At 44.1% G+C, this 18405-nt stretch overlaps 1 protein-coding gene across 4 annotated transcripts in view; it reads left to right on the top strand.

Annotated features, from left to right (window-relative positions):
* WBP1L (WW domain binding protein 1 like) overlaps positions 1–18405 on the top strand; it is a 60270-nt gene that overhangs the window by 27257 nt on the left and 14608 nt on the right. For 2 of the 4 annotated variants that reach the window (XM_075504638.1, XM_075504639.1), the window contains one exon: positions 18200–18302. In XM_075504638.1, coding sequence (XP_075360753.1) covers positions 18200–18302 — 103 coding nt within the window. Of the gene's footprint in view, positions 1–8063; positions 8254–15195; positions 15357–18199; positions 18303–18405 lie in introns of those variants that run through there. The other 2 variants (XM_075504641.1, XM_075504640.1) reach the window with 2 other exon arrangements.

Below are 18405 nucleotides of genomic sequence, written 5' to 3'. Positions count from 1 at the left end.
CAAACTGAGCCTCAGCCTACCTGTAGCAGTTCAGATGAGTTTACTTTTCTGCTAGATAACAGAAATCCTGTAAAACTCTAGGTACTGCACAGCCCATTGGGTCAATTGTCAGACTTTAAATTCTGGGAATACAGTATTGTGATCCACGTGTATTTTCTGAGAGAAAGAAGACTTGGTTAAACCAGTTGTTTGTGGTTTGTGTACCACAAACCCAGTCATCTGTGCAACCCAGAACCCACCTATCGATGGGGCTGTAGGTGCCACAGCAAGGCCTGGAGTGTAAAGTCCAGGGATAATAGCAGGAAAGTGCTTGAGGCTGTACATATGGAGGGCAGTCTGAGGACGTTTCTTTGCCTCAGTATAACCTATGCAATATTGCTCTGCTGTGTAACATTATCGAACCATAATATGCAGCAGGGTGCTCGGAAAGAGGCAGCTGCGAATGTCTGTTTTCCTAAAGGATTTCCCAGAAAATCTGTTCCTCTCAAGAAGGGTACAGGCCATATAGAAGTGGTGCTCTGCTGGAAACAGAAACTTAATTCTCAGAACTCGATAAAAGAACCTCTTTCTTGTAAAATGAGCTGTGGAAAACAAGACTGCTGGTATTTTGGGGGCTTTTCTAAATTCATTCAAGATGTAAACTTAAGCTCAGAGAAGACCAATGAATTTCAGAAAGGTCTGACCAGGCTGTATGAATAACAGATCCCTGGTAAAGTCTTACATGATGAGAAAGTTAACCTGACAAGAGGTACACAATTGGTTAAAATGGCTAACTGCACCATTCCTGAAGACATAGCTGAGCATCTTTGGGCAATCGGATGCCTATTTGACACCACTGTTTCTGAACAAGGTCTAGTTTTTAGGTTTATAAGAAAAGTAGCAGAGGTTAACATCAAAATACTTCCTAATTTGCAGGGATACCATCACTTCAAAGTACATGCATCTGCACATGTGTGATTACTTATCACATGTGCTATCTATTCACATCTTTGTGGGTGTTTCCCACGGTCAACATGTCTGTGCCTCGTGTGAGACTGGATTGTATCTGAACAGTAGCATTTTGTGGAGTGGCACTTGTAAGAGTGCAAAAGGAGCAAATGGCCATGACCCTTCTTGGGTTTTGTCTTCTTGCTCATGGTGATGTGGTGCAATTTGGCTGATCCCTGACAGTCTTCTCCTGCTCCAGACTTCTGTCTTAGGTATATCTTGGTGACGAAATGCCACATAACTGCCGTTATCTTCAGTGCGCTCTCTGTTTTTGTGGTTGGTGCTTTTTAAACACATTTGCAGGCTGAGAGAGATCAAGTCCTGCTTGATCTGCAGGGGGGCTTGTTTCTGTTGTAGTTGGGCCCAGCAGTGGCAGTGCTGCATCCCAGGTAATTGCTTCATGTATATAAGTATCCATCTCTTTGAGGACTTCTAAGTTAAGATGGTCTGCTGTATAATTGCCCATTACCTTAGACCCTGATGAAGAAATCCCCCCCCTAGGACTCTAGAGGGTTGTTTGGAGCAGCATTATCCTATGAAATCTAGAGGTAATAGAAGAGTAAGGAAGAAGAAAACCTTAAAATCAATGCTAGTCACCCCAGCACTAGTGCTGTTAGCTTTGGTAAATCCTGTCTCAACAATAAAGCCAGCTGCCATTTTGGCATCAAGACAGACAGACTTGGCATCAGCCCCTCTGGCACCAAAAAAACACTTCGTGGGAGCTGGCACCAACACTGTGAAACAAGGGTAAGGCCCAAGGGAAATGCCAAGCAGACATGAGATGAGCACTAAAAATAGTGAGTTGCTGTCATTTGGAGAGAAATAGCACTTCTGAGAGTGTAGGGCATCTAAGATCTCCATCAAGGTTGTGCTGGTAAGCAGCTTTGGGACAATGCTGTCTCCTATAATGATGTGACCAAAGGACACACACAGACTGTATTTTTGGTACCCACATGGTGCAAGACTCTAAAACTAGAACAGATGCTTACCGTCTTGATTCCACATTTGGGGGATCTTGTTACTGTCTGCAGGCTTTGCCTTCTTCCCTGTCTGGAGCAGATCGTCTCCTGTTGAGCCGTTACCAAAGGTCCTGTTTGCATACACGGGCATAAGGAAAACAAGAGCTGTAGTGCCAAAAAGCAAGGAGCCAGGCTAGTGTCCCTGTACCACCCCGGACACACTAGCCCTCCTGGAGACAGTCTCGTCAAATGTTTAACAGCTGAATTCCCCCCTCCCTCCCTCCTTCTCCCCCTCCCAGCAGGCTCAGAGAAAGCTGAGTAGGCTTTCCAGTGACTTCATTACCCGCTCCAGACTAAAACTGAAGCCTGACATCGGTGCCCAAAACCTGGGAACGCTAAATGGACAGAATTGACCCTGTCTCCACTGAAGCAGTTAGTGTCACCTCCAAACAGGGCAATTTCAACTCTTTAGTTCCCCTCTGCCTCAGTGGTGAAGGACTTCAAAGCTTTTTAAGATCTCTGGGCTTGAATGGCAGCCCTGGGTACTGAAACAGTGGTCATACAAAATAGATGATGCAAATAGTCTCTGGCGTTAGAATTACATTGGCTTGGCCACAGCTCTGCTGCTGTGAAGAAAAGCGTGCTGGACCTGTGGCCATCATTTTCTCCTCCTTGGGGAAAAAGCAGTGGGAAACAATGTCAATGAGAGCTGGAAATTTCAAGCTACATTTAGCAAAAACTATTTTGGTCTCAGAGAAGGAGCCTGTACTTTTCATTGCCACCACTCTCCCATCAGCTAGATGGCAGAGTGGGTAGGAGTGTCTGGAACAGCCTGGATGTGGCCTCTTCTGTCTCCTCTGTCAGATGGGTGTTGGAGAGGACTCCACTTGGGTATCTCCTCCACGTGCACCCCTTGTCTGCTCCCTGCCCTTTTTTGAGTGCCCTTCTTGTGATAGCTTAATACAGAAATCAGCTTCAGAGGAGAGGTTGCTTGCTTTACAAAGGTGCAAAGGAAAGGGCTTTACTGTTGGTATTTCTACACCCACATACGAAAAGTGAAGAGGAGGACGGGCTCCTGCTGAAATACCAGGTGACAGAGTGGGTGGTGGCTTCCTCTGCAATGCCCCCTCCTTTGGGTCAAGGGCTCACGCGTGGCTTTCAGGTGGAGGATGTGGCACATATTTGCACTTGTCTGCTTAGCTGACAATTGCTGTTCAGGATTCAGTTGGAACCAAGATTCGACTGGAATCAAGTATGAGCTGTTGCCATTGGGGCTCTCTGCAACACTGAGCATGTTTTGAAGTGCGCAGTCTCTTCCTCCCTGGTTAACTAGTTACTCGGAGACAAAGATAGGTGACAGCAGTGAGGTTGAAATGCACTGTCCCTATTTGCTTATCTTGACTTACTAAGCTGCAAAAGTTTCTTGCACTTCTAAACCACTGAGCTGACAGAAGCAGTGACAGGCTGCAGGGAAGAGGCACCTGCCCAAGGACAGATTCTAACCACTGCAAGCCATTGTGCTTCATTGCACATTAAAATTTATTGATCCAGCAGACTGGTTGCAGCGCTGGCTCACAAGCCAGTTCCAATGTGTATGGTGTCTTTTCCTGCAGTTATTCTTTGCTATCTCTAAGCAATGATTAAGTTGTCTTTGGCCTGACAAACATTAAATGGAAGTGACTTCAGTGTCCTTGCTTTGTAGTTGGACTGCACACAAACTGGGGGACCCACGTTACCTCACTCCTAAATAATAGAGTAGTACTAGACACAATGGGTCTGAAACATTTGGTTTGGACCATGTGTCCCCTAAGCAATAGAGTAGATACTCTAGGTGCTGTAGGTACTGGGGAAATTATCAGACTGACCTGTTCCTGTTTGTCCTCTGGAATTTGTTTATGACGTTCTTTGTATGCAGTGCCAATGCTATACATTACATGAACCTGGGGCACCTGCTCTCCATACTGGAAAGTCATCGTGTTCTTGTAATGGTGCTGTTAGGGTGAGGAAGTGGCCCTTGGGTACTTCGTAAACAAAATGCCATTCCTGTGCCTCACAAGATACAGAGTGTATATCTGCTAATAAGGTTAAAGCCATCTTTCAGAAACTCTTCAGGAATTGACATCAAGTGGGCCGATTTTTCAGGCAGGTGGCCAGCCAGAAATGGTTTCCAGGCAGATCTAGCATTGCATTGGGAGATCACCAATGCTGGAACAGCAATGTCTCATGCTGTTTTTGCTAGCGAACAAGCCCCTTTAGAACATTTGCTGTCAAGGCAGATAGAGCTTGGTTGTTCCTGGATGTTGTCTTACTCTAGAGAAAGAGATATCTGCTTTTATGCCTTTCTGTATGTTTCTTTCCCTTTTTTTCTTTATTCCCAGAGCCATCTCCAGGATGGGGAAAGATAAGGTCACCCTCATTCAGGTTGCTTCTTTCACGCTTCGTTTCGAGTACCTGACAGACCTGTGTAGTCTCAGTCGGCTGGGGGCTGACTAATGAAAATGGATAGCTGATGCTCCAGGAATGCTCCTGTTATCAACATGAAGATAACAGAGTGCACAAATGGAAGAGTCGTTGTTCCAAAATTGTTCCAAGTTTATGGTCAACCTGTATATACATATATAGGTGCGGAACCATGATATTAAAGTTTAATTGAGGGCATATTACACACCACCCATATTTACTGTTCAAAACCTCTCCCTGCCTAGGACTGTAGTAATGGAGCAGCTGAGAGTAGCCTTATGCTTCAAGCCTGACAGATTTGAGCTGTGCAACTTCAGTTGTTGTTCCAATTGTGTTGTCATAACTGGATCATCTAAAGGCCAAGCTGTCTCCTCAGGGGGTATCAAAATGGATATTGTATCTTGCTGGGTTACTAAACCTGCTTGCAAGCATCTCCCATCAAACATGGAAAGCGACTCTAAAATGGCACAGACAACTTCCATCATCGACTTCAGTTGCATGCTAATATCTGAGGTCACAAAGCACAGTGTGTGTTGGGCTTGTGAAGGTGTCAAGCAGCATCCTTTGCTTGACATCATGTTTGGGGCAGATGGCATGTTCAGGAGAGCAGTACTACAGACTGATAAAGCCTAGAGGTCTTTATTCCCTCTTTTGCAAAAGAAACTTGCTCAGCATTATCCTGTAGTGGGATCCACACTGACATGCCAAAAAAGGATGGTTGGTGGCTACCTAAACAAGCAAATTTTCAAAATAATGTAGAACCCACAATCTGTCCTGACATTAGCCCTGACTTTTCAGAGCCCTTGAGATTCATCTACACAGAAACTGTAAAAACTTGTTTGCTCTGTTCGCTGTATCTCAGATAGACACACTCTTGTGTCATAGACAGGTGGCCTGCAGATGTTAAACTCCAGGTTCGTATAAAGGAAGTGAAACCCGTGCTGAGCCTGCCTTAGAGCTGCTCTTGCTTTCATTAAAATAATTATTATTTCAGCTCTGGTCGTCCCCCAAGCAGAGAGCAATAGAAAATTAGAAAGGTTTTGGAAATGGGCAATGAGCAGCTGAAGGCTTTGGGAAAAGATTTTATGTTAAGAGGATGGGGAAGATTGATATCTTTTATAAGAAGATAGCTAACAGGTACAGAGTAATGAATGGGTGAGAAGATGGATGGGGACTTCTGTTCCCACCTGCTAATAATATGAAAGTCAGATTAGAAGGTGGTGAATTCACTCCTGATGAAAGGAACTATTTGTTCACAACCACTGTCTATGAAACTTGTTACCACAAGACAAAGCATTGGGGCAAGTACTTATGAACTTAAAAAAAAAAGAGGAGGGGGTAAAATGATACCAGTTGTAATATACAAAGCAATTGCAAAGATTAGGAGAACCTAGGTGTTTTGAAAAGGCTCTAGGTGTATTGGTTAGGGTATTATAAGGGTATGAGCTAACTCATCCAGCTTTTTTTTGCCCCTGTGCAGGGCTTTTTCAATAGTCACCTATAGTAGAGTTTGTGGAGTGTGTTACTGGCCGCTGTCATTCAGAGACTGCAAGAGAGGGTGGCTGCTGCTGCTGCAGTCAAACGTGGTAATGCGTGCTTGCAAACCACCTTTTTTGTGTCAGTCTTTCCAGGATTGCTAAATTCACACATAAATTAGGATGCTTTTGCTTTTCCGCTAAGTTACTGCCTTTGATAGTCCTTCACAACTTGTCTTAGATCTGGAATGACGCTTCGCCTTTTGAGTACGTGCTGGGGGAGAGGCGGGTGGTTAAAGTTAGATTCCTTCTGACAGTAGGGATTTAGAAATTGCTGCATTGGCTCAGCCCTGGGATCTGCCTAGTCCAGGGCTCTGGATAACAACAGCCAAAATCAGATATTTCAAAGGACAGTGTGAGGCCACAGAACAGATTACTAAAACAGAAAGCTGCCCTTTTATATCACTGGTGTTTGTCCATAGACTTGGAAATGCAAAGGTTGAGAGTTTGTTTGATCCAAGAGCACAAAAGCTGGAAAATCCCGTTGCCTGGCTGATGCTGGTTAATGCTGATGTTTTGTATCCTCCAGGAAATTACTTATGTGCCTGTTTTCTCTTAGGAAAAACAGAGATGTGCTTACCTTAAACGGCAAGTTTATATGGTGGCTTTAAATACTTGTGTATGGTCTCACAGCCTAACTGTGTAGAGGACACCCACAGTGGGGTTCTCATTTGGGAAACAACTCTGGGCTGGGCTGGGCTGGGAGGAGGCAGCAGCAGTGGTCACGGAGGGGTTTTGGCATGTGGAAAATGGGTGTCTTTTTCTGACACTGCTGCAAGCTATCTGGCTGTCCGGGGGGATTCTGTTCTGGGTTGTTTTTTTCCTTTCCCCTTTTTTTTTAAATTTTTTTAAATCTTTTTTTCTGCTGTTGCAAATTAGCATTTGTAAGAATTATATGTGGTTTCTCTCTCTCTTCTGAAGTCCTGAAATTATTGTTAAAACTGCTACTAAAAAAGGGATTCAGTGAACTCTCTGTGGAAAAAAGTATATTCTTTCCCTCGTCAAATATTTTAATGTGTTGAGCTCCAAAAGCCAAAGAGGCCAAGAGCAAGGGGAGTTGCCCCTCTGGCAAATACCCGTGGAGCTGCTGCTGGGGCACATGGGAGTGGTGGTGGTGTCCCAGTCCCCCCCGACAGACGAGGACAGCTGCTGATTAAAGAGAAGCATGGAAAAAAAGGGGTTGCTGAACTTTCAAAGTGGAGGTAGAAAAGGGAGTTAAATTTAGATTACCTTCTGCAGTGTCATCTCCACACCACTGTGGAACTTGCTGTACTCCTTGCTTGGGAGAGGACAAACAAGACATGCCATCCTGGGCACCAGATGATAAATTTGTTTATAAGGCTTAATTTCCCCTTGGCATGAAAACGTGAAATGAGCTCGAGTAGAATGAGAAACCTGCCGTTGGGGCTAGTCGCAGTTTCCTTGGGGAGGGGTGGATTAAAATGTCTTCCCATCACCTGTCTGATGCTGGAGAGGCCCAATCCTGATCCTGCTGAAATCAGGGAGGTTGTTGCTGTTTTAGTGGGACGGCTGTTAACCAGAGGGGCCGAGAGTTGAACAGTGGTGTAAGAGTTGCTCAGAAATAATGGAGCCGTGGTGGTAGGCAGAAGAAGGCATGGGAGTGCTTTGGATCTGTGAAGGCTTTACCCGGGCCCTGGGGGTCTCGAGGTACTTGGAGAAACCATGGTGGTTGCTCCTAGGGCTCCAGTGCCGTTCAGCAAGCAGCATTGAACTTAGCTTTCTCCTCAAAAATAGATTAAATGTCTATTTTTGGTTAGCGAGATTTAATCATCACTGAGGAGCTGTCGGCTCTTAATAGATTCCCCTCCACTTGCAGCATGCAGTTAGCAGGGAGGAGAGCCCTTCTGCTCCTCCACGGCTCCCTGCCAGGGTCCCGCACAGGCAGCGCTGCCCAACAGCACGCAGCTCCCGTTTGCAGGGAGCTGCCTGGTGTTACCCAGCAGGTCTCTTAAGGTTCAGGGCTTTTTTTTTTTTTTTTTTGTTATTTTTTTCAGAACTGCCCGACCTGATGTCATTTCCCTCTTGCAAACACCCCGGCTGGGCTGCGTCTGAGAGATGTCACGGGGAGTGGGAGGAGGAGGAGGGGGAGCCAGCGAGTGCGTGCAGTGTCCCAGGACCCTGTTTACTTAGCATTCCCTGCCGAGGAAGCCCTGGTTTAAATAGGATCGGAGGAGCGGGCTGCCCACAGCAGATGAGGAAATGGTCACGGTGGGGCTTTAAATTCCTGCCTTCCCATGCGCTGGTGCGGAGGATGAGCCTGCAGAATGCCTTTCCTCCTGGGTCTCAGACAGGTAACCAGCTTCGGTGCGGTGGGAGCTGCTTGCTCAGGTGGAGGGATGTGACTGACCGCTTTTATTTTTATTCCCCCACCCCTCAAGGACATGATTTCTGACTTTCCCAAAACGGAACCGTACAAACAGCGCTTCCCCACCCATGGTGTTTGATCGGGGAGCGCGGTAGCGTGAGAGCCGCTTTTTATTGGCGAGGAAGGAGCAATAACTGCGAGCCAGGGAAAGAAACTCTTGTTGTTGTAGGCTTTGTGGCAGGGTGGCTCTTTGTGTGTGCTCCTGTGCAGTTTTTGTTTGGTTGGGTTTTAGGGTACTTTCCACGGTCCTTAATATGGAATTGTGTTTACATTGCTTAAAAACATGCCAAACTTTGAACTGTTTTCTTGTGCAGGCAGTATTTTGAGTGTTAAACTGTGGTTTAAAAAAAAAAAAAAAATTTTATATATCTCTCATCTCTGACAAAGGCCACCAAACGGAAAAATGGCAATGTGCTGTGACCCCCAGCTTGGTGATTTTTTAGTTGTTCAGGGAGAGTTTGAGCTTGAACAAGAAACTTGGGATAACTTAATAGCTGGTAATGTCGGGTGGAATGAGAAACGGTAGCAACTGCCCAGCTGCTCCCCGCTGGAGAAGGTGCCAACTATGTGTTCCTAGGCTCGGGGAGAGCAAACCCTTTTTTTGGTCTGGGAGGCACGTCTGGAGGGGAATCGAACTGTAAACTCTTTCCAGCATTGCTGGGATCTGTAATCCACAATAAATAGATATTGCATGATATCAGAGTGCTGCTTGCAGTTTCTAATTTAGAATTAAAAATTCAAGATTGGACTGTAGCATGTTTTAAACTACCTACTTTCGGTTGTTTAGAAATGAAGGCAAAAGGACTTGCAGCACACTGCTGAGTAAACAGTGCTGTCTCTTTTTCCTTATCGGTTCAGTTTTTGGTGAAATGCAGCTCCCCCCCCCCCCCCCCCCCCCCCCCGCTGAACTGAAAAGTTTTACATAATAAACTACCTCTAGTACAATGACCTTCTGTAATTGAATGCAATAGCTATAATAATAGTTCACTTGTTAGTACTCGGGGCAAAGAACTTTCCCTAAAAACCTCTGAACTGAACCAAGGAGGGAAATTTGGACGTGAAGGCTGAATGGCTTTAGGTGACTCTCAACTTGCAGTGAGACATAGCTGGCTTAAATGTTGAGATTACTCGAGTCTCACAGGTGTGTTTTTCTCTAAAGTTCCTATTTCTAAATTAATCTTTTTGTTTTAGAGACGCGTTTGGGACAGTTTACATGCTACATAAGGTGTAAAACCAGAAGTTGGGTGTAATTCGGCTTCGCTTGCTCGAACTGCAAACGTCTGGTTATCTTAGTGGGCTGGATGGTACTTTTTTCTCTGTAACTTTTCAGCATCGATACAGAGGCATTTACAGGAAGCAGAAAAAAGGTGTTGCCTCAAGAACACAAGAGCAGAGCTCTTGACTATTTTTATCCACTGATGAGGGATATAGTGGGAAAGAGCTGCTTGGGGAGCTGCTTGAACTTTTCTTAGTTTTAATGAATTTGAGTTTTAATCATTTTTAGACTTTAAAAAAATCTGAATATTTGTGATTGCGTCCTGCATACAGATAGTATTCAGAAATTTCTTCTTCCACTTCTAAAAGAGCGAGGAAAAAAGGGTTGTTAGTGAACAGTGCTATTTAATTAAAAGTGTGGGAGGAATTCAGGAACATCTTGTCACGCATCCGCCTCTATTGTCTCTTGCGTTTGTGCTCGGACTGTAAACACTTGGTTGTCTGGGATGTCCCTTGTTGCTGCTGTTGTTCTCACTCAACACAAGGGGTGCTGATCCTGGGGTGCCCTCCCGTGAGCTGCGTGACGAAATGGTCATGGTGAGAGCTCGGCGCCCTGGGACAGGCACCCCTTACCCCTTGCTCACTGCTGCAGTGCACTGAACAACTGGTTCCCCTGGATCTGCCTTCACGTCGTCTTTGTGACCCAGTGGCATTGCAGCCAGATGGACTGCTGAACACATGGTAAAACCAGGGTGTTTGGTGTGGGTTTTTTTGCTGTTGTTGCAGTGGGGATGATGTTTAAAATGCCTAAAAACCTAGGTCAGCTCTATCTGACAGAAGTGCAGTGTGGGTGTTTAAAGCTCCCATACCAGGAAACATGGTTGTAGAGGATCTCAGCTTTCAGTTTTAAGTGAGCATTTCCTCTTAGAGTTGCAGGTGGAAGCTTGAACATGTTCATCTAGTTCACTGCGTAAATGTAAAAGGAAAGAAAAAAAGGTTAAAACGTTGGATTCCTAACCTTTTCAGTTTTAATTTTAACTGCTCGAGGTTTTCAGTGTTGTCAACTGTTTGGTGGTTTAAAACAACAAAACACAAGACAGCCTCCTCAAAGCTGTAATTTCATAGAAGCATCTATCTTTAATGTGAAAGGGCTAGGACTACAGCTGGGAAGCTTCTAGCAAGGCGTGAACAAAGTAAACACTTTCATGTGGCACTTAAAATGCGAATGTGCAATTCTTGGAGTCCGAAAGTGAAACTTGCGATAAAAATGAAACCAGCTCTTATTGAAATATATCAAAGTGTCCAGGATCTGTGAAAGGACAGTGTTCCTTTAAAGATTGTTGGAGTACTTCTCCAAGATAAATGGATGCAACAAACCAATTTGTTCCTCAGATAAAGGTTAATAAAACCTCAGAGGTTCTGCATCTGCTGGGGGTGAAGATGGGTCTGCTGTGGCTGATTAATCATGGTGATTTAAATATAATTCTCCTGATGCTGGCATTAGCAAAGCAATAAATGCTGTGGATTAGAAGTCCCATTTTGGAGATCTTTATTGTGCCTGGGACAGCTCAGAGGCATCATTCCTCCCCCACTTATTATACTTTAAGTATTTGGATGTTTGCACTTAACACGGTTTTTTTTCCACATTCAGCAAAACAGAATTTGTGGTGGGTGTCTTATGAAGAAATGTCCAGACTTGATTTATTTTCTGGCCTCAGTTGTCTGTCGTAAGGCAGGCTTACAGGAATTTATCCCCTGTCGTGCTGGCAGGGGCTGGCACCCAAGGTTCCAGTAACTCGCAGCAATCAAAGCTGGTTTCATCTTTACCAATCTTTTGTGCTTTTGTTAAATTGAATCCACCAAAGGCACGGCACTTGCTTAGATGGTGGATTTTTGCTTTTACATTCCAAAGGACTAACAAGTGTACTGTTTATGAAGATGGGAGAAGAACCAGAGGCTTCGGGGTGGGCATCAGTCCTGAGCTGCCCTGGTGATTCAGGGTTCCCCTGCAGTTCTGCCTGTCCTTGCTGAGATCCCACCTGCTGTCCTTCTCTGAAAGGATCTAGTGATTTTATTTATTTATTTATTTATTTAAGATTAACTTTGGTTAGGAACTGGGGGGCAGCTGGCAAACCAGGAATTGTAGCAAACCCTATGGCAAGATTTGGCATTCCAGCCTAATATTTTCAGTAACAATTTTAACCTACTACCACTTGAGTCTCTTATCTGACAGAGATGCTCGTCTTCTTTGGTAGCTTTGTGTTTGCGTTCTCATGAGTTATTGCTGATGGGCTTGGCTACCCAACACTAGTGATAGTCTGATATGTGAGTTTGAGTAAAAGCCAAGTGGTAACTCGTAAATAGTGGGTATCAAATACAGTTTTTCCTGTTGGTTGTCTCTAACATGTTTAAGTTCCTCACAATCACTTCCATTCTGTTACTCTGGGTGCTTAAAGAATATATATCATTCAAATACTGATTGCGAGTTACTAAAAATACATATTTTTAATATATTTTTCTAAAGATTGTGTCACTTAAATCTATACTGCTTTGTTGTTATGGGTGCAGCTGAGTACTGAAAGCAAGGGACTGCTGCCTGCGAGTAATGAGATTAGTGAAAGAACTAGGTCGTGATTTTTTTTTTTTTTTTTTTTTTTTTTTTGTTATTAAATAGATGCTTATTAGCAAAGTCCCCTATGAGAGCTGTGAAACCAGAAGGTCTGGAGCGGTCACAGGTTGAGCCCAAGTCCTGTTAAAACCAGTAGCATCTTGCCCTCCGGTGGATGCCAGCTTGGCAGTCTCCCTTCAGATTGCTGCTGGGCTTTTCACTGTGTCCCACTGTTTGTACGCCTGTTATTCAGTTCCTTGCTCACCCCTGTCATTCCGTTATTAATCCCCATCTTTTCCAGTTCAAATAGTAATTTGCTATGTAGTGCGTTGACAAATGCTGTACCGAAGTTTGGAGAGAACAGGAAATTGGTGTAGGTCTAAAAAAACTGGCTATCCTAGAAGAGACAAATGGCATATAACCTGCTGCCAGTAAATGCAAGTCACATTTCAAAGTGTTTTCCAGAGTGTCTGGGTATTACCAAGGTTAGGATGAGTACTCTGGCAGGCGGAATGACACATAGAGGCCATATAAATGCAAGGTGCTCATATTTAGGGTAATGGAGGCCAGATTTCTGTAGAAAGAGGAGACAGCAAAAAGCTAAAATGGTTATTAGATCTCTGATATCAGCCACTGCTGGTTTTGGTTACCTGGTTAATGCCAGCTGAGGAGTCATCTTTTGTAGGTGGTTCACTGCCAACTATGCACTTTTGAGCGTGGGCTGTGGTATTTGTTGCTGCAGTTGCACATATTAATTTTCAGCTTGGAAAATAGCCACACTGGTCTGGAATTTGCTCATCTTCATCTTTCTCCTTTTTGACATAGCAACAATGTTCCCAGGTTACCTGCTGACTTTGAGAGTAGAAAAGTGTGAGGTGCCTTGATCCTTCTATTGTAGCGATACTCCACTGTCAATCAGATCTCATTTCCCTCCATTTCCTACATTGGCTTCAGATGCAATAAATCCTAACAGATTTAAGGGCATGAAACCCACCCATTTAGTACTGAAAACCTTTACAAAAGTAGAATAAGGATGTCCAATTCCATCCTTTCTTGCAGCGAGGGGCAGTTCAGGCAACCTACAGACCTCCATGAATGCCTCCTGTCTTGATCATGCCCCAGATTTTGACCTTTAATTCGTCACATAGACCTCCAGCAAAGGTCCAATCCTAAACTGGAAGGTGGAGAAAATAATTGGCTTTTTTCCCTGGCACTGACGTTAATGTTTGCTGTAGCTTCAGATGTGACAACATATGGCACTGCCTTGAGTTCTCTTATACCTACCACTGTTGGATATTTTAAGGATTATTTGTAAAAGCATTTGACAGCAAAAGTGTGCTACTGGCGGAGTTGCCAGCATGGTTGTGGGTTTATCGCAAATGCCAAATATCAACAAGAAAATAAGTAAAAACCCCCTCTTTTATTCAAACAAAGTTGCTTCATAAAGTTTATGACAAATGAAAACTAATCCAAAACACCACATCTAAAATATGAAGAGACTCTCCAAACGCACCAAAATGAGGTCTTCCCAACTCAACAGGTTTCATGAGAAAGAGCCTGCACCAGATTTAACAAATGGCCTCTGTTGGACTGGATGGGGAGAGAACACAGACTCCAGGACTGCAGAGCCTTCTCCTGAAAGCTCCCAACTTTGGAGTGTGCGTCAGGGATCCAGTGAGTCCAGTTCCTCAGATCTGCGTCAGCTCTTAGGATGATGCCAAGGAGGCAGTGATGCACGTGCAGCCTAGAGTATGTGCTGCTTTACAGGATAAAGCCAATCCCTTGAAATTAGCTGGAAATCTCCTAGGCTTTGCAGGTGGGAGATAACGGATGGCATGTTCAGGCTTCTTAGTTGCAAAACAGGAATATTCTGCTCTAATGGAGTTGAACGCTCTTTCAGAGCAGACCCGTGTAGATGCTGCTTAGTAATCCTGTCTGGAGGCGTCTACAGTTAGCTGAACAAAGGCTGGTGAGGAGGGATGTGCTTGCCTGGACAACAAGAAAACAAGACTGTCCTTCAGCAGGGAAGCCTGCGCTGGAATGTGATAGCCACTGGCTATTGGGGAAGAAAGTGCTTTCAGAAAGAGACCCTCCCCCTTCCCTGTTTTCGTAAGACTACCTTAAAAAACCCAACAACACCTCTTTGTGGTAGTTTGATTAGAAACTCCATGCTGCTGAGAATGATTAAAAATGACCATTACAAGTACTACTTGAAATGGAAACTAGAAACAAAGGCAGGTCAATAAAATGCAAGTGCTCCAATTTTGCTCTATGAGATTTCCCCCCCACCCCCCCATATATACTTTTCTTACCTGTAAAACTACTCTTTCAGTCCTGTGCCTTGTCCATGCCTGTTGGTGTGAAAGAGGAAATAGTGTGCTTTCATAGCACAAGCACTTGTGATATTGTTTCCAGGAGACATTTAGGCTACAGATAACTATATTGCTGATATGTCTTAAGTAGTTACTGTTTGGCGGCATATGACACAAAGAATGAATGGGCATACAACACTGATGGTATGAAAAGTACAAGCTGGGATTTAATTAGAAATTGAAGCCTGATCGAAGTGCTTAGCAGTAGGCAGAAGATTCCTAACAAAAACTGTCACGGTCTCAGTCATGGCCTGTACTGATGGCAGCACATAACCTCTTCCTTGGCTTGCAAAACAGTGCGAGAAACTGTGCAGCAGCTCAGCTTTTCACAGAAACGAGTCTTGACTTAAGTGGGGAGAGGAAAGGAGACTGAAACAATCCAACGGAGACACCTGTAACATGTCCCAGAACAATGCTCTGCTTGTGCTGGAATCTTTGCCTAGTAGACTTTTTCTGAAGATTTGTTGCCTTTATGTTTTATCTCTTTCCCTGTGCCAGGTTGAGTAATCTAGCGTCGAAGGTAGCTGTGCTCTGAGCAGGGGTCAGGCCATGTGACCTGCTGGGATCCTTTCCAAACTAAATTATTCCTTGATTCTGTGAAACTGTTTGGAAACAAGGGTGACAGTTTTGGGTCTGACACGTGGCACCGAGTCTGACGGCTCCATGTTCCCAGAAACCCATTGGTGGCCAGGCTGGCAGAGGGCTGCAGAAAGGCCCCAAGAAGAGCTGCATGGACTTTGAGGAGCATGGCTGGTGGCTGGCACTGCAAGGACTTTGAAACCCTGGAGTTTCTGAACTGTGGGAGCTGAAAGCTAACTGCGAGACTATTCAAAGGTACAAGCGCTTACGCATTAGCAAGGAAGGTGATAGCTCTTGGTCAATGTGTAGAGAAGCTCTGAACAGTAAGATTTGAATTCTACTTTAGATGGGAAAGCAGGATGCTGCTTGAGACTTGATCTCCAAAAGCAGGCAGGAACAACCTGCAGAATACCAACCTAGCTGCTGATCTTCTGTTCAACATGTACACCCATTCCCTCACAGACCTGTTTGCCAGCTGGCCTAACAAGAAGCAACCCTGCACATAAGCATATGGCGTTATAGAAAGGTCGTTTCAAATATCAAAAGGTTGGCAAGAGGGAGTCAGGAAGTTCAAATAAAAGGATAATGTGATGAAAGTCTCTGAAAACAGGACTGCTGCAAGTTCTTAAGTGGGAGAAATACAGTGATGTTGAAGCTGTTATAGGTTGCTGCTCCCAAAAGACACCTGTGTGTTCTTTATTGCCACTCTTTGAAGCAGACAACACTGAATGCAACAAATTTTTGGGGAGTAAACACAGGTGGTCAAGGACGGATCAGTGTTGTGATGCAGAGGAGTTCCTGAAATGGTGCTGTGGGACTCTGTTCTTTCACCAGCTCCATGTGATTCAGTTGCTGGTTCAACAGGTCGCATTGATCTTCATGTGTCACAACCACAGACCTCAGCCGGTCACTTTCTGGCTTGTGCATTATCAACAGGATTACAATTTTGCAATGGGATCTTAATTTCTCAATTCTGTTGATGTGAGCGCCAAAATCTATGCTGTTTGTCAGTTGCATTAACTCTGCAAGGCCAACAAAAATGAGGAAAAGTGTAAATAAGCTAATAAGAACAGATAAGAGAATAGATGTGTCCTGTTTCTAGTTCTTTTGCTGGCTAAAATTACAATTTTTGGAATGAATAGCATGCCTGAAGTGGAAAATGCTGTGCTAGCTCAACAGTGTCTCCTGAAAGTTGCTGTTAGCATTGCAGTTAGAGATGGAAAACACCTCCTTACCCTATAGGAAAATGTTGTGTCTACTATTGGCATGCAGCATCTCAAGACAAGAATATAGAATGTTTGTTTACCTGCAGTAAAGCAGTTTGACTGGTCTGTCCAGCAAAACGTTCTTCTCTTCCTGGAAACAGGAGGCAGGTACCCCTCCAGCTTCTTGCTTTTGCAGATGAATTTTAAGGAGATGGCCCGTTGGTGCTTTTTAGAGCCTTTTGTGGAAATCATGATACCTGTGGAAAGAGGGGAAGTGGTATATCGTATGCTGAGTTGTGTTTGCTGAACTGTGCCCTCACACGATCAAAACCCTTTCAAAAGTTGGTGTGACTTCTTAGGAGAAGAATGCAGATGGGGATCTTTTCTGTTGAACCTAGGTCGTAGGAGGTTCTTCTGCCTTTAGAAGTTATATTGCTGCTGTAATATGGGTGCTCAGGTGAGGGACTCACAGGCCCAGTGTTGGGGAGGTACAGCTCTGACTGGGGTGCTGCGTGGTGGGGGATTGCTGGCGCTCCCCCAGATCCCCAAATAGGCTGAGTCTTCTTAAGAACTTAGTGCAGGACTCTTCTGCATTGAAACTGCTGCCTTACATCACTTGTTCAGTGAGGTGGTCCATGATTTGAAATGGACTGTGTATTTTGCATGTGTGGTGACTCCATAGAGGCTTGTGAGAAGTGTGGCCGTGGTGCGCTCACATGAGAGGAACAGTGCAGTTCAAGTGTTGGGATCCACTGATGTACATTCCTGTAGCCTGCTGCTTGGGTTTGCTGCTCTTCCTAGCTGGTTGGGTTTTGTTGGGCTTTTTTGTTTGCTTTGTTTTAGTTTTGGTTTTGGTTGGGTGGGGTTTTGTTTTTGGGTTTTTTTTTTTTTTTGGAAAGTTGGTACTTTATGAAATGAATTCTTTCAACATGTCTTTCAGTATAAACCTCCACACATTTACTTTGCCTTAGCATAAATTTAAAGTGAAAGAAAGTGAAAATTTTAGTCTTGGTTACAGGTTTGTTTGCAACATCAATGTTTTTTTATTAAGATCTGTTTGTTTCTTAAGAAACTGTGTAGTGTATTCTAACTTTCAGGTTGCCCCAAAGCCTGTTAGAGGATGTACAAACCAGAACCTGTAAAATGCTTCTGTTTTCCTGCGTTTTGTACTTTTTCCCACCCATGTTTTCAGACTAGCAGAAAAACATGGACTTTTGTGAAGCGGTGCACCACATGGGGGACTGAGACCTCACACAGTAGTCCTTTTCCATCTTGTGTGTCCTCAGGACCTGCTGGGTGATACAGTACAGCTGATTTGGCTCTGCTCCTGCACTACTTTGCTATTCCAGGAAGAAGTTTTACAGGAATGCTGATCTTACATAAAGCACATGGCTAATTATGAAGGAATCATTTTAGATTGGAATCTTGCAGGAACATACTGTAATTATCATTTAGATCTAAATGAATCCAAGCAGTCTTTTCTCAAATTATGACGTTCTGTTTATTAATGCATTTCTTCCACTTGGCATTCAGCCCCAGTAACGCAGTGATAGTATGTAAAGTGTGGAACAAATGACATCTCTTCCTTAAGAGAATGCCTGGCTCCCAAAATGTGATAACTTTTAATGGAAAAGGAAAGGAATGATGAGAAAGCAGCGCTGACTAGATGCTAAAGCAATGTAACTCATGAATTTGGAGATACGGGGTTTTCTTCTGAACAGTCCTTTGTGTTTTTTGGTGATCCTTAGCTGTATTTTAACCTCTTTATGTATTTTAGAGTTTCCCAAGACCATAACTTGTGACTTTTCAAATGCTTGCAGCTCATTGAGTAAAAGATTACATTTACAGAAGATACTGACAAAGCATCTTAAAAGTGTGTCTGTTTAATTTTAGGACAAGGAAACCTGCATGGGTGTCAACAATCAAAGTTACATATGTGAAACGGGCCACTGTTGTGGACAATCCCAGTGTTGCAACTACTACTATGAACTCTGGTGTAAGTCCTTCCGTTTTGTATGGCTTACCTTCCTAATCTGCATGGCTCTCATACCATACTACAGGTCTGGCTTGTGTCCTGTGGGGTTTTGTATTCAGCCCTT

Source organism: Mycteria americana, chromosome 6, assembly GCF_035582795.1.
Source record: "Mycteria americana isolate JAX WOST 10 ecotype Jacksonville Zoo and Gardens chromosome 6, USCA_MyAme_1.0, whole genome shotgun sequence".
Taxonomy (NCBI): domain Eukaryota; kingdom Metazoa; phylum Chordata; class Aves; order Ciconiiformes; family Ciconiidae; genus Mycteria; species Mycteria americana.
Note: the sequence above shows the minus strand (reverse complement) of the source record. Positions and strands in the feature narration are given on the sequence as shown.